The sequence below is a fragment of the Glycine soja genome, chromosome 5, assembly GCF_004193775.1.
Source record: "Glycine soja cultivar W05 chromosome 5, ASM419377v2, whole genome shotgun sequence".
NCBI classification, from domain to species: Eukaryota; Viridiplantae; Streptophyta; class Magnoliopsida; order Fabales; family Fabaceae; genus Glycine; species Glycine soja.
This window is the reverse complement of record NC_041006.1, coordinates 38,303,969-38,329,912: the sequence shown is the minus strand read 5'-3', so window position 1 is coordinate 38,329,912 and position 25,944 is coordinate 38,303,969. Positions and strand designations below refer to the sequence as shown.

The 25,944-nt window shown below is 33.5% G+C and overlaps 2 protein-coding genes across 10 annotated transcripts; both read left to right on the top strand.

Moving 5' to 3' along the window:
* The first annotated feature begins 8,178 nt into the window (after nucleotides 1–8,178).
* Nucleotides 8,179–20,182, top strand: LOC114413083 (bifunctional riboflavin biosynthesis protein RIBA 1, chloroplastic-like). 9 transcript variants are annotated; one of them, XM_028377271.1, is made up of 8 exons: nucleotides 8,179–8,288; nucleotides 9,287–9,667; nucleotides 9,784–9,998; nucleotides 16,587–16,909; nucleotides 17,255–17,384; nucleotides 17,872–18,147; nucleotides 19,282–19,461; nucleotides 20,069–20,163. In XM_028377271.1, exons 2-7 carry the CDS (start codon nucleotides 9,562–9,564, stop codon nucleotides 19,426–19,428), a joined length of 1,197 nt encoding a protein of 398 aa, XP_028233072.1. In that variant the 5' UTR covers nucleotides 8,179–8,288; nucleotides 9,287–9,561; the 3' UTR covers nucleotides 19,429–19,461; nucleotides 20,069–20,163. The 9 variants fall into 9 exon arrangements, with proteins under 9 accessions (XP_028233072.1, XP_028233076.1, XP_028233075.1 ...); XM_028377275.1 differs by lacking the exon at nucleotides 19,282–19,461 and having other exon boundaries at nucleotides 20,069–20,182; XM_028377274.1 differs by lacking the exon at nucleotides 20,069–20,163 and having other exon boundaries at nucleotides 9,359–9,667; nucleotides 19,282–19,628.
* A 2,668-nt stretch (nucleotides 20,183–22,850) lies between these two features.
* On the top strand, nucleotides 22,851–24,568 carry LOC114413082 (RING-H2 finger protein ATL52-like). Its single transcript, XM_028377269.1, has one exon. It carries the CDS (start codon nucleotides 23,154–23,156, stop codon nucleotides 24,246–24,248), a length of 1,095 nt encoding a protein of 364 aa, XP_028233070.1. The 5' UTR covers nucleotides 22,851–23,153; the 3' UTR covers nucleotides 24,249–24,568.
* Nucleotides 24,569–25,944: the final 1,376 nt, after the last annotated feature.

Here is a 25,944-nt window from a genome sequence, read left to right as displayed (position 1 = left end):
GATTTTTCTGTTTACTATTGTTAATATTCATTTAAAAGGTTTTAGTGATTTAGATTGCATTGATTGTATTGATACTAGTAGATCTATCAGTGGTTATGCTATGTACATTGGTGATTCATTAATCTCGTGGAAGTCCAAGAAACAAGCTACTGTATCCAAAGTTCCTCTGAAGCTAAATATTGGGCTTAAGCAAGTGCCACTTGTGAGCTACAATGATTTACTTATTTGCTGGAGGATTTTAAAATTGATTTCCAACATCCTACTGTATTGTATTGTGATAACAAATATGCTATTCATATAGCAGCCAATCCTGTTTTTCATGAAAGGACCAAGTACATTGAAATTGATTGGAACATATTTCAAGAAAAGATACTGGTCTTGTGAAATTAGTTTTTGTTTCTTCTACAAATCAGTTAGCTAACATCTACACTAAGACTTTCATGCTTGGTACTTTTGAGTTTCTGTATCCCAAGTTAGGAATGTCTGATATCCTTTCCTAACTTGAGGGAGACTCTTAGCATAGATTATTATATAACTAGAGTTAGTTTAGTTGGTTAATCTCTATGTAACCAGAGTTAATGAGTTAGTTATTCTTTTAACTAACTATATAACCAACTGGTATAACTAACTCTGTAATATGATTCATTCTATGCAATTCATTGCTTCCTTCATCTCTTTTTCTGCAAGCTTTGCATTCATTCATTCATGGTAGACATGATATTTATGAAACTATAGGGAAAACTTTGCTTCAGAAGCAATAAGTTTCGTGAACCTAAGATTTAGGCAAACACAATATAAGAACAGAGAAACTAGCATTTCCGGCAAGGGGTGTCAATTTTGTTAATACAATGACATGTCTATATGTCATGAATCCATGTACGAAGATAGAACGTCGACCCTATCCTAAGATTGCGTAAGAATAAGCCTGCGTGGTCACTGGGACATAATTATTTGTGTCGCTGACTTGTTCAAAAGCATCTGGGTAAGGCTCTGTTTGTTTTCAAACATTAATAATTTTTAATGGATATCTGACGAATCCAACTTCTCCAGCTGGGTTTAACTTCCTGATTTGGTTGTTAAGCACTCTCCTTATACAAGCTGAAAAAAATAAAAATAAATAAAACCACGATTCTATCATTTTTTTATATAAAAGTTCTTATTATATACTCTGCTCTTGTCAACAAAACCCATAAAACAGAGGATATAGATATGAAAGTCCGAACTCTCACTTTCAGGAAACGAATAATTGTGTCCGGTGACAATTTAGTCCATTTTTTACTAACCATTCAATTCATCCACATATAAATTTAACCAATCCATCCAATTATTAAAAAAAAAAGATTAGCAAGACTAGATCGCTATATTTAATTGGATGAATGTGCATAAAAATAAATAAAATTGGATGAATGATGAATCATTTAACATATTTTTATAATACATTAGGTTAAGTAATTCAAAATTCATTGGTCGAGCATAGGACTTTAAGGGACAAATCCTAGACTTTACAACATTTAGATACAAGAACGTGTTTAAATATTTTTTTAAATAAAATACAATATACTTTAAACGGGATGGATTTTTATTTAATTTTTTATTCAATGAGTCATGCATAGATTAATTTTTTAATATATTTTTCACATATTAGTCTATAAATAGGAGTTAACACATCTATAACTCTCACTATCAAAGACTTGGGTTCAATGTTTAAACATTCTTTTTTCATTTTTTTTAATAAATGAGTCATGCATAGATTAAATTTTTAATACATTTTCCACATAATAGTGTGTAAGAGTTAACACATCTACTAACAATATTTTCCATAAACTAGAAGAAGCAGCCAAACGTTTATCACGTTTCCTAGCCAAATTTCACCGAAATTAAAATTCTGCTATCAAACAATGTCAGATTTGACATTTCATCATAAGTGGGAAAAAGAAGTGTGCTCAATTAGGTAGAAAAAACGCCATCGTGGGTAGAACTGCCAAAAGCGGAACACACTTGCAAGTAGAGAGTTCTTTCTACAAAGTCAGAATCTGTGATTTAAGATTTGTTTAGGAAGCAAAAGCTAGTTCTAGTCTAGGGTGCATGATTTTCATTTTTCAACACTGCATGGGCTGTATTCACACCTAGCAAAATTCAAACATAATTGATGTCCAAAATCTAGACTCTTAGCAAAATCTTTGGCCGCCATATTAGTCTCAACTTCTTTTATAAGACAGTAAACTTAGGACCCACACAACCTTTGCTAATGCGTAAAAACGTTGCCCCCCATCCCTTGTCTGATCGTACACAAACAAGAACACATAAGACAGTGTAAGTTTAAGCTGTGGAGAGACAAAATTTGAGGTTGCATGGGGGAAGAGGGAAACTTTGAATTTGCAACTTGCAACTAGCAAGTGCATGATGAATGAATATGAAATTTTGGGGGGAAAAGCAAAGCTAACACCACCTTAGCTAACTTGTGAATTACACCGATCCTACAAATGATCAATCAGCCAATCACATGGTTTTCATTAAAGTGATTTTGATTAGTTCCAATGCTTTAGAAAGTAAGAAAGAGAGAGGCCTTTTTGGTTTGGTAAGGGCCTACCAGTTACTGTGCATGGAATACAACAAAGACACACAACGAAGAGAAAAACAAAGTAGAAATTAATAGATGAATCCCCCCACCACCAAAGAAAAAGAAGGCTTGATTTTAATTAGGTGAGAGGCTTTGTCGGACAGCGCATAACACCTAGTGGTAGGCAACTTTGTTCTCTTTTCTAACTTGTGAGTGCTATCCAAATCAAACAAAAAAATAAGCAAAAGTTACGGGAAAGAAAACAGAATCTTGATGAGGAGGGTTTCCTTTTTTCATAAGAGTGATATTATTATTATTATTATTATTTTTCTCTTTTTTCCAAGACAATTGAAAATGATTAGTGTTGGAATACAAGTGTAAGGTCTCTCACATCAAATTAAAAATATGTAATTTGAAAATCATATAAATGAAAAAAAATATTCATAAACCTAAACAGTAATATTGAGTTAAAATATAATATCAAGTTGTAATTCATTGGTGAAGATCTATCCGTGATTACCCCATGGTTTTCCAACAATTTGTTAATAAACCGTTTAATTTGGGTCGATCTGCTTTACTATGACAACCAAATGATCACCTCAAAACATTTAACAGCTTTCGGATACCAGAAATATTGTCCTTTGTAGCTTTTGGATTGAGTTGAGAGATTCTTACAAAGTTTTACTCTATACTTCCTTTTGGAGTAACTATTTTCTTACACAAATCAATTCATTTCAATTTTAATTTTAAGCAAAATCAAGATTTATAAAACTAATTCCTGATCACATCAGTAGCAGTCAACTTTGAGCCTTAACTCTGCCATCATAAGACAAAAAATTCATTGCAGAACAAAAACAAACAAATGGAACTAATATGATGAGAGAAAAAGTATCAGTTAAAAATATGAATGAACTCGCCTCATAATTGAGTCCATACATGATACATTTCTCAAAACTATATACAAAATAACATCACCACATAACATTATTAACGAAAATGAAAAGGTCAATAAATTAAAATAAAATGCAGAAGCCATAGCACAACATTAAAATAATATTGAGATTCAAGTGTTCAAGAATCAGAGCAGTTATCCCTTTACTAACATTGAACTAAAAGGAAGAAAGTTTGTATTGCACAAATTAAGGGTTTTAAAGAATAACATGATGGATGTCCTACCAACCATTTGTCATTCGTTTCTGCAAAGCAAAACAATGAACATAAATAAACGAAACGAATCCGATACCTATAGCCACTATGATCCATTTATGAAATGAAAAATGTATTATTAATGAAATCCGTAGACAATGAGGCAGAGTACCAAGATACCCATTTTTTCCCCTTCAACCATAGTCCTTTCCTTATTTGGATGTTATATTTACATTTCAAGCTCATTCCACCAATGATCATCCCTTTGTATCCCCCACCAAGCATTCAAGCAAATAGAAATTTGCTTCATTCCATTCCCTTTCTATTCCTTTGTGGACCATTCTATGCTACGGCACCCCACTCAGAACTACCACCTATACAATTAGTCCTTCTCTTTTCCATAATCAATTACATCACCAGAGGTCATATACATAAACACAACACAAAAGCAAACTTCACACGTTTCTTAGATTATTATATTTCCATGAATTATTATTGACAAATATTAGACATTAGTGATATAGATCTAGAGGAGAACTTAGATGACTTAATTGTATAGTAGTGTACTAATAATATTGTAAATAAATTTATAGGACAACGTTAAATTGTTTACAAAACCATACTGTTCTGACCAGAGAGTCTTGAGATTACTTCAGTTAGTCCCGAAACCAAATGTAGGTAGAAAGGCGAGCATACTGGAGGTAATCCCTTGACGTGCTTATATAAACTAGTGAAAATGATCCTTAATCCCATTATCTGTTTTATCCTCTTAACAAAATTACTGATCACAAGAGGACAATATATTTAAACTTATTTGTTGAAACAAATATTTATTTTAATAATTTTTTTATATTTTTAATATGTTTGGCTAAATTATTTTTACTTAAAAAGAAATAATTTTATATTTATTTTAAGAAGTGACTTACTAAAAAAAATACTGTTTTAAAAAAAAAATCTTATTTAAAATTTAATCCATCCATTTGAAATTTTGAACAACTAGGGTAACAGCCTATATGTAGGGGAACACAAACAAGACATTCCATATTTGATTATATTGCTAATTTAGGAAGAAGATGAGCCTAGGTGGAACAATAAGGTTTCAGCCTTGTGATCTCATGATTACGAGTTCTTCTCTACTCATGGAGGTAAGGCTGCATGCATTTGATCCTCCACACTTGAACTGTCGTTTTTTATATTGCTGATTCAGGAGACATTCACATTATAAAACATGTAAGGAAATAAAACCACATACTTTAATCCTTATTTCATGTCTACGATGCTTGACAGGACGCTTTGTTTCATAAAAATGGCACACGCCACATATGCACCAAGGTCAATAAGCCAAGAAGACAGAAAACTACTTTTGGAGAATATTTCAGGTAGCATCTGTTGTATAACCAATTAGTGCGTGTTTGGATTTCTGGTGCAAACCTAGGTTTGAGCCAACCTCCATTTCCAAGCAGCATCCAGACCCTTTATTTTGCAAAACGAAATTTGTGGGCCATTAGATTTACTTTGAAATTCGTGCACCACATATAATATATTTCTACTTTGGATCCAAGTCATATGAAATTTTCAGTGACAGTGATTGTGACAACATTTTACAATAACACCAAGACAAGGTTCATAATTTACATGTCTAGATATTCATCACAACTTTTGATAGTTCTCAGTTGTCATACCCTGAACACTACAGTTGAATTACTTTAATACAATTGCCCAAATGCCGAAATAAGGCATGATCTTTTACAACGATTGTCTATGTAAGCTTGAGCTTATGCAGTTCCTAATGCGAATCAGCATCTCGTTGGGCTTGAGCTCACAGAGGGCGAAAAGAATCAAATATTAAATTACCAGTGCCAGAAATTTCAGCTTATAAAATTTACCTTAAGTTGAGAAAAAAACAAAATTATAGTCATATATGAAAATGAAGTAATATGCATCTCAAAATGGACAAATATGCATGTCTACAAAAGAGAACGATAAGAATTTTACACAAAGTTTGAATTCTGTTGCAGTTAACATGTTAGTACTGCAGAGTTATAACTTGGTGATAGGAGAAGAAAGGAAGGAAAACTAACAATTAACTACTAATATAGATTAAAAAAAAATGTCAGTACCACGACTACTGCCAAGACCTGAAACATAAACATTAGTTGAGCGTCATATGAAAGTTATTTGAAATCAATAGAAAGTTACAAACATTACTCTGGTGCAGGTAAATTAACGCTATCCTGAAGTGAGTCATGGCATGCTGTAATTTGCATTTTCTAATGTCCAAAAGTTATGCATTTCATGTAAATCTCTAACTCTAAGGCATTGACTTGGACAAACGTAAATGATTCTAGGAATAAGCTATGTATGATTCTAAGAGAGTGGTAAATTGGAAATATTTAACCATAGCCTCACGGCATTCGGGAATTTAAATGTCCTAAAGTCGTACCAAGGAAAATTCAATATATATTTACAATTGGCAATGGTATGGAATGTAGCCTTTACATGACAATGATTTTTTGCCTCCCCATTAAGCTCTAGTGAAAATCTCACCATCCAAGTTATAATATTGGAAATATCAAGTGTGTATATTTTTGTTGAATACCTTTTTTTTTATAAAAAAAACTGATAATTTTTTTATTAAATATTAAAAGGGATATGTAAAAGAGTATTATAAGAAAATATGTTATTGAAGACTAATATAGACACCTGAATTTGTCTTTGATGAATCTGATAATATGAAAATTACATATTAATGGGTACTTGTATATTTGATTGAAATAATTAATGCTTGATTTTCTTTGAATAAGATGCCAATTAACCATGAGTATTGTGAACCATCAAATGTGTGGATGAACTTAAGTTGTTTCAGTTTAAACAGGATGACCTCTAGATACCTGTGGTTGGACAAAAAACAAGCATTAAGTATTGTGAACGAAAAAGAAAAATAGAAGACCCGCTAATTCCTATCATGACAATGATTTTCTTTGTAAACCAAAGCAAATTTTGTACATTTTCACATTCCTGATTACCAAAGGTCACGTAAAAAATTCTTCTTCAGGAAAGAACGTAAAAGGTATAAACAAACAAGGCAATTGGATTTATAAGTGTAACTGGTTATGAAGAGACAAGTGGCACCTCAGCAGAGCTACCAATATATATACATAAACCAATCCGATTTTTCCTTAAATACATCTTCTTTCTCCTACCTTTTTTCAATCTATACTACTTTACAATTTAATTTCCAATATACATTACTTAGAACTTTCTCTCTCCTTTTTTTTAATTTAAAATATTATAAAATATAAATATTATATTATATAATTTTTTAATTAGTTTTAAAATTACTTATTTATTAAATTAAATTTTATAATTTTGTTTTTTTTTATTTTTTTAAAGAAAAAATATACAAATAAAGAAAAATAAAAAAATTGGATAAAATTGAGTACAATTTTTTAGTTACATGTACTTTTGTAGTTAAATTTATGTGTTGCTGATATTTTTTTTATGTTCGTTGATTAAAAAAAATAAGAAAATTAGTTAATAGTATTAAAATAAACTAAAAAACACAGTAAAAAAAATAATTGATACATCTATCTTATACAATAAACATAAAATTTTAAAGCGTAGTAAATGCTATATTAAAAATATTTATTTAACCGTTATTTTTTACTTAAGTGATCAAAATTGATATTTTTATTATTTATGACTTGCAGATATGAGAAGAAAAGATTAAAATATCTAAAAGATACTCATAAATGTTAAATATGAACTATTTTTGATAATAAAAATATATTGAAAATATCTTTAAAGATATTCAATTAGCAATTATCTTTAAAGAATATGAACTAGATCATGGTCATGATGATGCAAGGAGGAAGAGGACGGCAAAGGATGGTCCACAATTGTTGTTAAACAAAAACTCTTCTCATTTTTTAATTAAATCTCATGATATAAACAAACTAATTATATTTAGTAATATAATTATATTATAAAATTCAGATTTTAAATAAAAATATTTATCTAAAAAATATGTTAAGATTAAATAATAAAATAAAAATAATTATATTTAATAATATCATTTTCTTTTAAAAAAAATTTAAAAAATTATAAAATTTAATTTAATAAATAAGGAATTTTAAAACCAATTAAAAAATTATATAATATAATATTTATATTTTATAATATTTTGAATTAAAAAAAACAAAAAGGAGAGAGAAAGTCAAATAATGTATATTGGGAATTAAATTATAAAATAATTTTGAGTAGAAAAAAGTAAAAGAGAGAAGTTATACTTACCCAAAAACCACTAATTCCTATCATGAAAATGATTTTCTTTGTAAACCAAAGCAAATTTTGTACATTTTCACATTCCTGCTTACCAAAGGTCACGTTATGAAGAGACAAGTGGCACCTCAGCAGAGCTACTAATATATATACAAACCAATCGCGGAACCATATGTTGCAGATGAACCAATCTCTGGTGTTCGCTCTTCTTATCTTACGTACCTTTGTCCGTATCTATCAGACACTGAATGGCTTTTGTCAATTTTCATTGCTCTTCCATGTCCCTGCACACATGTTCCAAGTGAGCTTTCAGCCTTTCATTAATTACCATTTCTTTTATATATATTCTCTTTTAATTTCTTTCCATGTCCAGGCTACATTTAAAGACTTACCCTACATCACTTTATATATATATTCATATATGGGAAACATTAATTGGAATTTATATGAAAATGAATCAAATGGATTACAAGTCCTACATTACTCTATAATATTGAATATGTACACTATAATTATAGAGTAAGAGCGAGTCTGGCACAAGTTCAAAGTAATACCTGCAGATTTCGAAATCCATCTCGCTAATGTTGAATTTTGGGATTGTGTGCCTGGAATTTTTTTACAGTTTTTATTGTAATAATATAAATAAAAAATAGATTCCTTGCATTTTATTGAAACATGGGTAATGTCAATATTTGCATGCATGTAAAATAAAACGTTGGCTTGTCATTTTTTTTCCTCCATATGTTCAGTCCAAGAATCATGTTTATGGTGTACCTGTACTTAGGCAGAAGGAAGGAAGGTAGGTAGGTAGATAAGATGGTGATTTTCCCAATACAGCAGTGTGCGAGAATGCATTCCAATGCACAAGTTCCCAAGTTAGAGGTAGGAGGTTTCTATGTGAGGGGAAGGATAAGTTATATGAAGGCTTGGCTAGACAAATACATGGTAGAGAAGTAACTTTGCAAGTGATAATCGCTATTATTTGGAAATTTGATCATTTTATTAATTGGTAATAGGAGATTAATTTGCATGTAATCTTAGAACGACTTGTAGAAGATTTAGTTTTACTGCTATCTTGGTGCTGGGATAACTGGCTGCCAAACTCTTCAGGTGATGTTGGGCCAATTTACTTTAGGTTTGTGGGAAACAACTCTAGTTCAGCCTAGTATCCTATAAAGGATGTATTCAGCTTTTTACTAGGTGGAAATTTATTCATTCTAATGTCCTTTAAGAATTGTTGTCACTTTATTCTGCTTCTTCTTCCACTTGTGTAATTGGATGGTTGCTTCTTCTGTTTAGAAGGCAGTATATTGTGAGTGGCACTCCTCCACTCAATACAAGCGGATACAAATCTGATTTCATGTTGGCTAGTCCCATTAGAAAAGTGAAATTCAGTTTCAAGGTTGATAAAATGAGGGCTGTAATATCCGGAGAAGGAGATCTGCTATCTCATCCTAACAACTATAACAGTCCAAGACAACTAGACAAACTGGCAGAAGAACCAATTAAAATCAGACAGCAACTTGATACATTTGCTTTTGGAACAGTCTCTGATGAGATAAATCCTACTATCAATGGCTTCTTTGCTGATAGAAATGAATATGATCTGGATTGTCCTACACAAGGGTTTTCTTCTATCCCAGATGCCATTGCAGATATTCGTCAGGGAAAGGTTAATTAATCTGTTGTTTTGTTGATCAATTCTTTATCCTGCAAGGGTACCATGTCAAGAAATTCACTTGTTTGGGACAAATTTGCAGTTAATTATTGTTGTTGATGATGAAGATAGAGAAAACTTGTTGTTGATGATGAAGATAGAGAAAACGAGGGAGATTTAATAATGGCAGCTTCAATGGTGACACCAAAAGCAATTGCATTTATTGTCAAGTATGGAACTGGGATAGTGTGTGTAAGCATGAAAGAAGAAGACTTAGAGAGGCTGCAACTCCCACTGATGGTGACACAGAAGGACAATGGAGAAAAACTTTGCACTGCATTCACAGTGACAGTGGTACATTTATTAATTGATAATCCTCTTGTAAGAGATGTTAGAATTAATGTCTCATGTGAGAGACATATGACTTAGTAGGAACTAATAAATAAATAATTAACAATTAAGGGCTAAATTGTAATTGGGCTTAATAGGAGAAGTTTCTAGATTAACTGCTACTTGATGGGAGTAGTGGTTATAAAAGGGGCTTAATACCCACTAATGTGAAATAAGGTCCCCTTCCTGACCAGAAAGTGCTCTTTTCTCACTCATAGTCATCACGAACGGAGAGAGACAGAAAAGAAAGACCAAAGGAAGTGAAATCCTATTTCTCTCATTTTCAAGTGCACCAGAGAAGATCCTATGGAGAAAGGTACACATAATTATCTATTATTCTTTATTGATTGTTTTGTGAGAACCATAAATCTCAAGATCCTGTTGGTTTTCTATAATTGATAATCTAGGTTTTCTATAATTTATAATCTAGGAAACCCTCAAGAATTTTTACATGTGGTATCAGAGCATGTGTTATGAAATTTATGATTCTCCTAGAATGATTTAATTTCTCCCAATTATGCATAAATCCTAATTATGAAATTTAGGGATTTTTAATTTACGTTACATGTATTTTCAATTACATGTTTTGATAACGTGCCTTTCATGTTAATTATATTTTCCGCTGCAAAGTATGAAATTCTAGATATATAAAATTTCATGAGAAGGAAAGCCATGAAAGCGGTATAATTTTTGGAAATTCTGTTTTTGAGAAAGAAAGCCAGAGTGATCTTTGCTGGACTTCCAATTCATGTCTTTTATTGGAATTAGAGATGAAAATTATATATTACAATCCCACTTGCCTATTTTTTTTTTTTTTTTGAAAAAAATGATCATTAAACATGATTAAAGGATTGAAAGTTTATGTTCTATAATTAAATTAATGTGAATGTTTTGCAATTATTGGTCGCAGTAAAATATATGTATATACTATATATTTGCTTGAACGTGTTAGAATGTAAAACACAAATAAATGCAAATATTATTTTATGGCCTAGAATGGAATTAATGGAATGGCTATGAATTGTTAATAGCAATAAGTATGTGCAGGCCATATATATTTGGTTGGAATTAAATGTATGTTAAATTTGTTAGTCACCAAAGTGGCCAAATTTGTAAGGTTATTTAATTCTAAATTAATAATTATTTCAATTACTCATAGAATAATGGATGCTAAATTATATGATTGTTGGCTTATGGGTAATTGAAATTCATTGTTATAAGGCATTTATGGATCGCCCAAAGGTTGATTAGTTGTTCTTATAATTAATGAATATTATTGTAGGCGATTTGTGTGTATCAATAGTTTTATTTATATACCCAAAGAAAATATATACTACTAATTGGTGTATATTTAATTGTCAAATAATGTTAAAATTTTATCAGCATCATCATGTTTGTATGTTGTGTGTTGGTGTGTCACCCAAAGGAGAACATCAATATACATTGATTTTTATCTGAGTAAATTATATGTATGACTTGTGTTTCATGTACCAAAATGCTTATGTGAAGTTTTATTATGCAGTACCTGTTCCCAACTCATTGAATTCTCATGTATCATCTGTACCAATTTTTAATGGGCTTAACTTCTCTGATTGGAATGAGCAAGTCCAATTTCACCTCGGTGTTTTGGATCTTGACCTTGCTATATTGGAAGAGAAGCCTGCTACTATTACTGATGCTAGTAGCAATGAACAGAAAGCTCATTATAAAGCTTGGGAAAGATCTAATAGACTCAGCCTAATGTTCATGAGAATGACTGTTGCAGACAGTATTAAGACAGCGCTTCCTAAAACCGATAGTGCTAAAGAGTTTATGGGGTTAGTGGGAGAGCGCTCTCAAACAGCTGATAAGTCTCTTGCTGGGACATTAATGAGTACACTAACCACCATGAAGTTTGATGGTTCACGTACTATGCATGAACATGTCATTGAGATGACAAACATTGCAGCAAGACTTAAGACCTTGGGAATGGCTGTGAATGAGAACTTCCTTGTTCAGTTTATTCTAAACTCATTACCGTCTGAGTATGGCCCGTTTCAAATGAGCTATAATACCATGAAAGATAAATGGAATGTGCATGAATTGCACAGTATGTTAGTTCAGGAAGAAACGAGGCTTAAGAATCAAGGAAGTCACTCAATCCATTATGTAAGCCACCGAGGGAATCAAGGAGCTGGAAAAAATTTTGTAAAGAAACATGATAAAGGCAAAGGACCATTAAAGATCAAGGATGGTCCTGTGCAAATCCAGAAGAAAGCATCAAAGAACAATAATTGTCATTTTTGTGGAAAATCTGGACATTTCCAGAAAGATTGCCCAAAGCGTAAGTCTTGGTTCGAAAAGAAAGGTGAGCTCAATGCTCTTGTATATTTTGAATCAAACTTAACTGAAGTTCCCCATAACACATGGTGGATTGATTCTGGATGTACAACTCATGTTTCTAATACTATGCAGGGATTCCTTACAATCCAGACCATAAGCCCAAATGAGAAGTTTGTTTTCATGGGGAATAGAGTGAAAGCTCCAGTGGAAGCGGTCGGGACTTATCGTTTAAAACTCGACACTGGACATCATTTAGATTTACTGGAAACTCTTTATGTACCTAGTTTATCTAGGAATTTGGTTTCATTATCTAAACTTGATATTACTGGATACTCTTTTAATTTTGGTAATGGATGTTTCAGTTTATTTAAGTATAATCATCTCATTGGTACTGGTGTTCTTTGTGATGGTTTATATAAATTGAAATTGGATGGTTTGTATGTTGAAACCGTTTTAACTCTGCATCATAATGTTGGCACTAAACGTAGTTTAGTGAATGAACGATCGGCTTTCTTGTGGCATAAACGTTTAGGTCACATTTCTAGAGAGAGGATAGAAAGATTAATAAAGAATGAAATTCTTCCTGATCTAGATTTTACGGATCTAAATATTTGTGTGGATTGTATCAAGGGAAAACAAACAAAACACACAAAGAAAGGAGCCACAAGAAGCACTCAGCTTCTTGAAATTGTGCATACAGATATTTGTGGACCTTTTGATGTTAGTTCTTTCGGAAGGGAAAGATACTTTATCACCTTTATTGATGATTATTCACGTTATGGTTATGTCTACTTACTGCATGAGAAATCTCAGGCAGTGAATGCTTTGGAAATTTACTTGAATGAAGTAGAAAGACAATTAGACAGAAAGGTGAAAATTATTAGATCTGATAGAGGTGGTGAGTATTACGGAAGATATGATGAAACTGGGCAACACCCAGGTCCATTTGCTAAGCTCCTTCAGAAACGAGGCATTTGTGCGCAATACACAATGCCTGGTACGCCACAACAAAATGGTGTATCAGAAAGGCGTAACAGAACTTTAATGGATATGGTTAGGAGTATGTTAATCAATTCAACCTTGCCCGTATCTTTGTGGATGTATGCTTTGAAAACTGCCATGTATTTGTTAAATATGGTTCCTAGTAAGGCAGTTCCAAAGACACCTTTTGAACTGTGGACAAATAGGACACCTAGTATGAGACACCTGCACGTTTGGGGTTGCCAGGCAGAAATAAGAATTTACAATCCGCAAGAAAGAAAATTGGATGCAAGAACAATCAGTGGATATTTCATTGGTTATCCAGAAAAGTCAAAGGGGTATATGTTTTATTGTCCTAATCATAGTACGAGAATTGTCGAAACTGGAAATGCAAGGTTCATTGAAAACGGTGAAATCAGTGGGAGTACAGTTCCACGAGAAGTGGAAATTAAAGAAGTTAGAGTGCAAGTCCCTTTAGCTTTTGCCTCTAGCAGTAAGGTGATTACTACTTCAGTTACTGCTACAAACAGTAATGAAGAAGTACAACACAATGATGAGCCCATGATACATAATGAACCCATTATGGAAGAACCACAGGAAGTAGCATTAAAGAAGTCTCAAAGAGAAAGAAGACCAGCTATTTCGAATGACTATGTGGTATACTTACATGAAATAGAAACAAACTTAAGCATTAATGATAATGATCCAGTTTCATTTTCACAAGCTATAAGTTGTGATAATTCTGAGAAGTGGTTAAATGCCATGAAAGAAGAGATAGATTCCATGGAACATAATGGTGTTTGGGACCTTGTAGAATTACCAAAGGGTTGTAAGAGAGTTGGTTGTAAGTGGGTCTTCAAGACTAAACGTGACTCTCATGGCAACCTTGAACGTTACAAGGCTAGACTTGTTGCTAAGGGATTTACTCAGAAAGATGGCATTGATTATAAAGAGACGTTTTCACCAGTCTCACGAAAGGATTCTTTCAGGATTATCATGGCATTAGTAGCCCATTATGACTTGGAGCTACATCAGATGGATGTGAAAACTGCCTTTTTGAATGGAGATTTAGAGGAGGATGTTTATATGGACCAACCAATGGGATTCTGAGTTGAAGGGAAGGAACACATGGTGTGCAAATTAAAGAAATCAATATACGGTCTTAAGCAAGCTTCCCGCCAATGGTATTTGAAATTTAATGATACCATTGTTTCCTTTGGATTTAAGGAAAACACTGTTGATCGGTGTGTATATCTGAAGGTCAGTGGGAGTAAGGTTATGTTTCTAGTCCTGTATGTTGATGATATATTGCTTGCAACTAATGATCTTGGTCTTCTTCATGAGACTAAGAAGTTTCTTTCTAGTAACTTTGAAATGAAGGATATGGGTGAGGCAAGCTATGTGATAGGGATAGAAATATTCCGAAATAGATCACAAGGATTGTTAGGCTTGTCTCAAAAGGCATATATCAATAAAGTACTGGAGAGATTTAGGATGGAAAAGTGCTCAGCATCTCCCGTTCCAATTCAGAAAGGAGACAAATTTAGTCTCGCACAATGTCCTAAAAATGATCTGGAACGGAAGCAAATGGAAGCAATTCCGTATACTTCAGTTGTTGGGAGTATTATGTATGCTAAGACCTGCACTCGACCAGATATAAGCTTTGCAACCGGAATGTTGGGAAGATATCAAAGTAATCCAGGAATGGAACATTGGAAAGCTGCAAAGAAAGTTCTGAGATACTTACAGGGAACAAAAGACCACATGCTTACATATAAGAGGTCTGATCACCTAGAGGTGATTGGATATTCAGACTCAGACTTTGCTGGATGTGTGGATACAAGAAAATCCACTCTTGGCTTTGTATTTCTCTTAGCCGGAGGAGCAGTATCATGGAAGAGTGCAAAACAATCAGTTGTTGCTGCATCCACCATGGAAGCTGAATTTGTAGCATGTTTTGAGGCTACAATTCAGGCTAATTGGCTGCGGAACTTTATTTCAGGGCTTGGAATTGTCGACAGTATTGCTAGGCCGCTGAAAATGTATTGTGATAACTCCGCAGCAGTATTCTTTTCTAAGAACGACAAGTACTCTACGGGTGTTAAGCATATGGAATTGAAGTACTTTGCCGTGAAAGAAGAAGTTCAGAAACAAAGAGTGTCAATAGAACATATTAGCACAAAGCTTATGATAGCTGACCCTTTGACAAAGGGATTACCGCCCAAGACATTTATAGAACATGTTGAAAGTATGGACATTATTGTTATTGATGATCATTAAGTGTAATTTACCTTATGTAATTTTGCTGACACTCTGAGCTCAATTATGATATGTTTCTGATTACCTGTTCTCTATGTTTGCATGCATGTTTGCGTTAAAGTAATGTTAACAGGTTTTGTCTTGAATGAAGACATTATGTTGGACCAATTATGTACTCCTAACTAATGGTCATATTAAGGAGAAGACTAATTTGTAGTACATGGAAGGGACTATGTCGATTAGATGATGTACAACCGCCATGACTCGAATTGGTTCCTATTCTTAATCATGAAATTATGATGTACCCAATGTGTAAAACATTTTAGTCAATTTTTAATGCGCATTATGTTAGTTAATCTATTTATTTATTTAGTCCATAATGTTTATTAATGTCACATGAGCCAAGTGGGAGAATGTTAGAATTAATGTCTCATGTGAGAGGCATATGACTTAGTAGGAACTAATAAATAAATAATTAACAATTAAGGGCTAAATTGTAATTGGGCTTAATAGGAGAAGTTTCTAGATTAACTGCTACTTGATGGGAGTAGTGGTTATAAAAGGGGCTTAATACCCACTAATGTAAAATAAGGTCCCTTTCCTGACCAGAAAGTGCTCTTTTCTCACCCATAGCCATCACGAACGGAGAGAGACAGAAAAGAAAGGCCAAAGGAAGTGAAATCCTATTTCTCTCATTTTCAAGTGCACCAGAGAAGATCCTATGGAGAAAGGTACACATAATTATCTATTATTCTTTATTGATTGTTTTGTGAGAACCATAAATCTCAAGATCCTGTTGATTTTCTATAATTGATAATCTAGGTTTTCTATAATTTATAATCTAGGAAAACCTCAAGAATTTTTACAAGAGAAAGTATGATAATGATTTTTAAGCACATTTTTCTTTGTAAAGAACAGGAGGATATGTGCTTTCAAGCATAATGTTGATTTGATTTCTTGTCTGATACCATAACAATTTGCATATTATAGGATGCAAAGCAAGGCACTACAACAGGAGTGTCTGCTCAAGATAGAGCAACGACAATCCTGAAACTTGCATCAAGAAATTCGAGGCCTGATGATTTCAATCGCCCAGGTCATATATTTCCCCTGAAGTACAGAGAAGGAGGGGTTCTTAAAAGACCAGGACACACAGAAGCTTCAGTTGACCTTGCTGTGTTGGCTGGCTTGGAACCTGCTACAGTTTTATGTGAGATAGTAGATGATGATGGTTCAATGGCTAGGTTACCAAAGCTTCGGCAAATGGCAAAGAAGGAAAACTTGAAAATCATATCCATTGCTGATTTAATAAGGTAATTTCTAAGAAATCAACAGCATAGTTACATAATTCTCTAAATGACCCTGCATACTGCACATCGAATTCATGTGTCACACACTGGTTTCTATTTAAAGGAAGACTTGCAATAATAATGTAAAAAGTGATTAATCTCTTATAGTTGCTAATGTAGGTCTGCACACATTTCCTTAATCACAAAATTGTTCCAATGTTAAGACTCACCACTGATAAAATTGCTGTTTGGATTGGCCCATATTTAGATTTTTTAAAGTATGCTATTTCAGATTATCATAAGGATTAAGGAAGATAGACTTAAGAACTTTAAGGGCGTATCTAATACTTGCATGATCTGAACTAGCAGATACAGGAGAAAGAGGGAGAAGTTGGTAGAGTGTGCTTCAGCTGCACTGATACCGATCATGTGGGGACCTTTCAAAGCTTATTGCTATCGGTCATGTCTGGATGGGATTGAGCATATTGCGATGGTTAAAGTAAGCAGCTCACCAATATTTGCCTGCTTAACACTTATCAGCATCTTCAACTGCAACTGCCAAATTACAATTTTCCTTAAATAAATGTGCACATGTCATAATTTGATTTCTTGGCTCTTAGTTGACATGATATAATCCTCGGTTAGTACTTTCTTTGTTGAATTAAAGATAAGACGAAATCAGTTTCTAATTAGTTGGATTGACCTTCAATCATGTTTCTAGAGAAAGTTTACATCTTTATTGCCTGAGGCTGTGCTCTGCCTCACAAGAATTCAGACCTTTTTTATCCAATTAATGAATTCTGATATAAATGCTCTACAAGCTGACTCCTTGAATAAAAATTAGTCAGATTTCTTGAATACGTTATACGTTTGTAGTGTTTTCTCCTTAGAGACACTTACTTTTCTGTGGCAAGGGTGAAATTTTGAGAGATTTGACTAGTGTTCTTGTGTTGGTGACTATAATAACATGCTTTTGATATTAACAGGGTGAGATAGGTGATGGGCAGGACGTACTTGTGAGAGTACATTCAGAATGTCTCATTGGTGACATTTTTGGGGCAACATGTCAATGTGGAAACCAATTAGAACTTGCATTGAAGCAAATTGAAGCAGCAAGTAGGGGTGTCTTAGTGTATCTCCGAGGACATGAAGGTAGAGGTATTGGCTTAGGCCACATGGTCCGTGGTTACCCCTCGGAAGATGACAAGTATGAGGAATTGCAGTTACCAGTTGATTCTAGGAAGTACGGTATTGGAGCTCAGGTACTATTTGGTTCGAAATTAACTATACACATGCATTGAAAAGTTTCCTCCACTATTACTGTTTGCTAAGAAATTTAATCAACTTCTTAGAAAATAAGTTATTCTACTGTTTAAATAAGAAATTAAAAGAATACAAAGTGGTAATCTATATCAGTAAAGTCAAATTTGAGATCAGCAAATGATAAATTTACTATTAATATTGAAAGTGTGCAATACAAAATATTATATTCCATCTTAAAACCAACTGAAATGTACGTGTTCTGATTCTATCTTGAAATCGATTGATATTAAGTTTATAAGTTAGTCCACAGGTGCAGAAAGTGCATCCTAGTTGGGGTAGGCAATGTGACACTTCACGATAGAACAAAGATTAAAGGTAAAAGATGGCAAATGGATGTAACTTTTAAAAGTACCATATATATCATGAGTATCGAAAGTAAATTGGTAGCATGTGTTGAAAATGATAAATTGAATAAAAATGTATTAAAAGCAGTAAGTTATGCTTGGAAGTTGAGAGTAAGCTAAAGAATGCAAGTTAATCAAAGCATGGAATTTGATGACTATTTGAAGAAAATTGACAATGAAATCTACAGAAACTGATCCTTTATTAAAAATATTAGGATGGAAGATATACTTAACAAATCTCAGAAGCTGAGATGTATAAGTATTTAGATTAAGATCATGGTGTTTCTCGTGTGATTTCTGATAAACTTCTGATAACTAACACTTTGAATTCCAAACTCTTGATGTTTGAATTCCAAATCTTGCACTTTGCTCAAAACTTCCACCACCTTAAATTCTTGGATTATTGATTATTCTTGTCATCTTTAATAAATAGTTATCTTGAGTCGTCATTTCCTAATTAATCAAGAAATCTTTATCTTTTGGTTACTATAACAATAAAAATCCTAAAATTTTAACATATCTTGTCTTATTATCTGACTTCAAATTTCTAACCATTTCATCCAGGACATTGGAAATCAAAATTAATATAATTTAGTGTCTCTTTATCCCTGTTAACTGTCATATATGTACAAAACAATTATTTTCGCTCATGCATGTTTCACCGTAAATTATTGATTTTGGTAGCATAATCGTTTTTTTTCAAATAATTGAATGATACATCTCTGACAGATACTACGAGATCTTGGGGTTCAAACAATAAGGTTAATGACAAAATATCCTGCTGAGTACGACGGGCTCAAAGCTTATGGCTTAGCAATTGCAGGAAAAGTTCCTCTTTTGACACCACTAACTGGGCACCGCCAAGAGAGATCATGAGATACTTGAAAATTAAACATTTAAATTTGATAGGTATTGGATTTCAACAATCATATATGATTTATGAATATAGCATTATTACGAAAAAAAATGAAATGATGGTCAATTTTGTTCGACCTGGTGCTTACAGCACCCTCAAGCTAGAAAACACAAACTTAAGATTGAAGTTAGAACACACGAGTAAGGATATGTGAGCAAGAAATCTCAACTTCATTTCATAGAGGCATTTCCCTTTTATACATGCAGCACAGGATCTCTACACTAAACCCAATTGCAGTAGAGTCCCTTTAACAGAAATAACAAACATAACAGAAATAACAAACTAAATAACAAAGCAAGTACAGCTTAATAAGGAACTGAATTGATATCTATATCAAGCTCCAAGCTTCAACACCCTCCCTCAATTCAGATCCTTTAGGTTATTAACTAGTTCACTGCAAATTTGTTTGAACCTTGAGACTTGAATTGGCTTGGTCATTAGATCTGCAAGTTGTTCCTCTGCTTTACAGTATTCCACAGTTACATTTCCTTTTGAAACTTGATCTCTGATATAATGAAACCTAAGCTCAATGTGTTTGCTTCTACCATGCAAGGTGGGGTGTTTGGCCAAATTAATAGCAGACTTGTTGTCAATTAACAGGTTGACAGGTTTCCTTTCCCTCAGCTTCAATTCCTCAAGAAGATTCATCATCCAAACTGCTTGACAGGCACCAAGTGATGCTGCCACATACTCAGCTTCACAAGTGGATAAGGCTATCACATCCTGTTTCTTAGAGCTCTAAACCACAGGAGCATCATTATGCATGAACAGATATCCTCCAGTGCTTTTCTCCTGTTCTGGATCCCTTTTCCAATCAGAGTCTGTGTAGCCAAGCAGGTCTGGTTTTCCTGATTTAGCCTTAAAAGGGAACAACACACCACTACCAATTGTCCCTTTGGTAAGTCTCAACACTCTCTTGGCTGCTTGCATGTGTGACAGTCTAGGCCTTTTCATAAATCTGCTGATCAGGCTTACTGCAAAGCAGATATTGGGTCTGCTATTGCATAGGTATCTAAAAGATCCAATCAATCTTCTAAACTCAGTTACATCAACCAGTTCCTCTTCAGGATCCTTTTCCAGCTTAAGCCCTGGTTCAGCTGGTGTGGAAGAATAAGACCTCCTGAGCATATCTGCTTTGATGCATGAGCACTCCCTTCTGGACCTGGATAAATTCTAATCCAAGGAAATGGGATAATTTCCCTAAATCAGTCATCTCAAACTCAGCCATCATGAGCTGTTTGAAGACATGAATCTCCTTTTCACTGCTGCCAATCACAAGCAAATCATCTACATATAGGTAGACCAGTAGTAAATTGGTTGAACAATCTGCCCTTACATACACACCATGTTCACTCTTGCATTTGCTAAATTTCTGTTTGGCTAGGACTCCATCAATTCTCATGTTCCAGGCCCTTGGAGACTGTTTTAAACCATACAGGGCTTTTCTAAGCCAGTACACCTTATCTTTGTGCTTTTCCTTCTCAAAGCATGGTGGCTGCAGTATGTACACCTCTTCTTCTAAATAATCATTCAAGAAGGCTGACTTAACATCCATTTGGTACAAGGGCCAACCCCTGTTACTGGCAGCAGCTACAATCATCCTCATTGTCTCCAATCTTGCAACAGGAGCAAAAACCTCATTGTAGTCAATTCCCTCATTTTGAAGGAATCCCTTTGCCACTAGCCTAGCTTTGTACTTGGCTATCTTTCCATTGGGTTTATGCTTGACCTTGTATACCCACTTAACACCTATGGCCTTCTTTCCCTTTGGAAGTTTGACTAGCTCCCAAGTCCCATTTCTTTCGAATGACTCCAGCTACTCCTTCATTGCTTCCACCATTTCTTTTCCTTGACAGCTTGTGCAAAGGAAAGGGGCTCAACATCAGCAAACAGTACAACATGCACTTCCTCACAGGGTAGAAGTACACCATCATCAGCAACACTATCATCTGTATATACTTCAAAGTCCTGAAGTCTTGATGAGGGGATTCTGGTTCTTTTACTCCTGCTGTCTACTGCCTCTCCTTGGTTCTGGTTAACCTGAACCAGTGCTTCATGCTCTGCATCTTTAATTTCATTAGCCGATTCTAAATCAGGTCCATCAACTTCAATCCTAAGATCCTCCTGCCTTGAGTCACTTTCTGCAGTGGTGCTTTTCCAATTCAGGCTTCTACTTTCATCAAAGGTTGCATCACTGCTGATCACCACTTTCTTTGAGCTGTAATCATAAAGCCTATACCCACCAGTGCAGGGATAGCCCAGCATGATCATCTGCTCAGCCTTCTTGTCTAGTTTCCTTCTCAGCTGATCTAGAACATGCTTAAAGCACAAACACCCAAACACTCTTAGATGCTTGACACTCGGTTTGCTTCCACTCCAAGTTTCTTCGGGTGTCACACTCTCTAGCTTCCTTGTTAAGCATCTGTTGAGCAGATAAAATTATTTTATTTTCATAATTTTTATATTTAATGAGACATATTAGATTTTTAACTAATTAAATTATATTTTTTGTATCAAATAGAGGTAATAGGGTCATTTGTGCACTGTGGGATAAATTTGCTATTGACATTGATTCCCATCTTTTAACAAATATTTCAAACAAATCCAATTGCGATTATACTACAATGGTGTAAAATGAAAAGTTTTCAGAGTGAGTAGATAAATCTTTTTTAATAATATCTATTTTGTGACATAAAATAAGACATTGAATACAACAAATTATTTTTTAAAAAAATTTATCAAGTATGATGGGTATTTTCAAATTCTTTCTTTAGCACAAGATTGACTATAGATGTTAATGTAAAAAAAATGTTGAGTATAAAAAAGTATATAAATATAGTCAAATTTGTATTTATTTTTATGTTAAATTAAAATGTTTTATTTACATGTGATTTATGCTATATATTATAGATTAAAAATGGAGATATATTTACGTCTCAAGTAATTACTTAAATGTCACGTTAATCTATCATGTCTACCATGTCTTTAGCTGATGAACTTTAATGGGATAATGAATTTTTATAAGAATAATTTTTTTACATTATTTTTATATATTATATATGTCAATGGTCTTTTTCTATATATTGGTTTTGTTTTTTTATTTTATTTTCATTGCAGGGAAAAACGTTAATTAACGACAAAAATTATGTTATTGAGTAAAAAATAAATTTTTTATTCTAATATGAGAGTAATTTATTTATAATAACTTAAATTATGTAATTTACATATAGTTATACAACTCTACTATTTAGTACAAAATCGTCTTAAAATTACACAAATATCTTGTTTACATGTGCATCACACGGGTCAAAGATTTTTTTTTAAAAAAAAATAAAACGAGAACCAAAATTATCCTATTTTTTTATTTATGAAAAAACAAAAAAAAAAAGAGAAAGTTTCCTTGATGAAAAGGATTGTAGATTATAAGAATCTGGTAACGCCCCACCACCATTAAAGCTAACGCGGAAACCATCACAAAGTCCATTGACTTGGAAAAAAAAGAAACCACCAAGTAAATTCGAGAGTGAGTCTGAGTCTCCAATAGAAAACGAAATGCCCGAATTTCTCATATTACCATTGAATCATGCCACACTCTATGCAACAATATTTTCCAGATCCACTCTCATCTCCCTCCATAGAATATTAGAATACTTGACCCCAGCTTCTACCTCTGCTCCGTTAATTAATGGATCCTCATCTTCCTAAGAATGGAACCCAACAACACCATGGTACCCCAACACCTTCCCCAGCTTCAGTTGCAAATAATATTATAATACCACATCCTGAATTCCGGATACCTTCCTTTAAAGAACATCACAAAAATGTTCCTCAACTCGCGATGATTGTCATGGCATGCATGGTTGGCGTCATCATGTTTCTCTGCGCCGTGTCCGTACTCATAAGGTACTTCTACTCAAGAAGATATAGCCGCAATAACCAAAACAGAAGAGTCGACGCCCCCATATTGTTCGATTTGAACGGAGATTCTCCTCCGAGTTCGGATAACGATGATGACGTGGAGGAGTTGGCGGTTGTCCACCCGATATGGTACATCCGTACGGTGGGTCTCCAACAGTCCCTCATAGACTCCATCACGGTATTCAAATACAAGAAAGGCGAAGGCATCATAGACGGCACCGAGTGTTCGGTTTGCCTCGGAGAGTTCGAACACGACGAGAGTCTGAGGTTGTTGCCCAAGTGCAGCCACGCCTTCCACATCCCTTGCATTGACACGTGGCTCAGGTCTCACAAAAATTGCCCCTTGTGTCGTGCACCTGTGCTACGCGACGAAACTGACGGCGCGCATGTGATCAGAGCCGTTGATCAGAGTAATCAGACGGTTTCAAACGTTTCTGGTCATCAAGAGGCCCGCGTGGAGAGTTCTGATCATGAGAGGGTTGAAGATGATGATGTGTCTTCGGCCGCAGTGGAAGTGGTAGAGGCAACACAGCCTCTGAGAAGATCGGTTTCGATGGATTCTTCTTCTGCTAATTCAATGGTGTTATTTGGTGATGTGGTGGTGGATTTAGATACCCATCATTGTGGTGAAAAAGTGAATTATTCAAGTAATAAGGATATGAGTGTTGTTGTTAATGAGAAGCATGGTAGTGGGAGCTCAACTTCAACAACTATTATTAATAACAAGTTGGCTTCAATTGGACGTGCGTTGCAAAAGAGGCCGATCTCCGTCTCAATGAGAATGAGAAGATCTTTTTCACATAACACCAAGTTTTTGTTCTCCAGACACTGTAGGAGTCAGAGTTCAACTCTTCCATTGTAAAGCAGTAATTTGGGAGGATGAACGGTCAACTTCAAAGATCAAGGGCTGTTGATGGAGGATGAACCCTTTGTTTATCCAAAGCAAAGCAGTGATGCCTCTACTCCACATCCCTTACAGAAATTATCAGTATGCTTTACGTATATAGTGATACAAATCATACAATTATACGAAAAGTTTAGGAAATTTCACCACTGTTTTGTATGTTTCAACATGAGTTTGCTGGATGTATATGGATGCTCTCTTTTATATTCTATAATCCCTCCCTCTTTTTTTGCCTAATCATGCATCAAACTTGCTTGCCTATGTTTGGTTAACTTGTATGAAACATGATGCCTTCCAATGGATTTATATGCCTGGATTTATAATTAATACTCAGATTGTGCATCGAACTTGTTTTCATAAAACATTATACTTGTCACGCAAAAAGTAAAAAAACTTGTATTAAACATCATATACTATTTTTCAATTTGTAGATAGATTTAATAACTTTTATAATAATAATCTTATAAATTATACTAAAAATGATGACTATTTTTTTTTTTACAATGCATCCATATTAAACTCTAAATTCATTTCCTATGTGTATATTTTATGTGTCTCTTTCTTAGAATTACTAGCTAGTGGATCCCAAATATTTGTCCTTTCATGAAACTCCATACATTTTTTAAGGTTTATTAACAAGTATTTGAACCTGATAAAACTTAAAATTTCATCCTTAGACTTACATGGGTTACTATATTAATCTTTTAAATTTTTTTACTAAGCGAAATAAAAACACTATCACTTTAGTCTTCTAAAAAAATTATCACCAAATTAGTTTTGCACAGATTTAATTTATCATTAAATTAGTTCCTCAAAGTTTTAAAATATAATCATATTAGTCTTTGAGAGAAGAGATGTTAAATTTCACCAAAGAGATCCTGTGAATGACTAAAGTGGTGAATAAAATGTTTGAGCGACTAAATAAATCTTCAAAGGATATATTCATACGATAACAATCTTTTCAAGGATTAAAGGAGTGACAAAAATAAAATTTTGAGGGATTTATATTCTACACTTCAACGTAAAACCTTCATTTTTGTATAGCGACTCAATATATGTAATAAAAATAAAGGTTCGGGATTTATAAAACAATGATTCTAGATTTAAGTGTAGCATGCTATAAAAACAATTAAGGTTCGGGATTTAAGTATAGCATAATTTTATAAAATGAGAGGTTTATGTAAAAACTACAAAATAAAAGGAAGGCTTGAACAATTTACTCTAAAGATTATAACTTTACTTCTCACAAAAAAAATTAAAGTGCAAGTAAATGGCTTCTACTTTTTTTTATATATATATAGTTTTCTTGTAGTGCTACTCAAATTTATTACTACTGATTTTTACAAAGTCCTCTTTTAACTTTTTATTTTTTATTTTTGTTGAAACCTATTTTATCATTTACTCCATTGTTTTAGTTGATTGCAATATTATTCTCAACGTTTCCTCTTCTTACTTTGTTTTTTGTTCCCACAAAATCTAAAGTGGATTTTCTATTGACAAAATGTTAGTGGGGAATGGGGATCAACATTTTGCTAAATTTTACATTTTTACTCCTTTTAAAAAGTTTTCTTCTTTTAAATAGCGAAATCAGCACATCATAAGGAAGAAAGTGGACCTATTAAAAAAAACGTATAGTTAGAGTGACAATGTTCAT

What these genes read in the sequence shown, in the direction of transcription:
- LOC114413083 (XM_028377271.1), top strand. Translation starts at nt 9,562, where the DNA reads ATGGCTTCTTTGCTGATAGAAATGAATATGATCTGGATTGTCCTACAC. An exon ending in CTGCATTCACAGTGACAGTG is followed by an intron (nt 9,999 to 16,586) that starts GTACATTTATTA and finishes TGCATATTATAG; the next exon opens with GATGCAAAGCAAGGCACTAC. An exon ending in AGTACGGTATTGGAGCTCAG is followed by an intron (nt 18,148 to 19,281) that starts GTACTATTTGGT and finishes CATCTCTGACAG; the next exon opens with ATACTACGAGATCTTGGGGT.
- LOC114413082 (XM_028377269.1), top strand. Translation starts at nt 23,154, where the DNA reads ATGGATCCTCATCTTCCTAAGAATGGAACCCAACAACACCATGGTACC.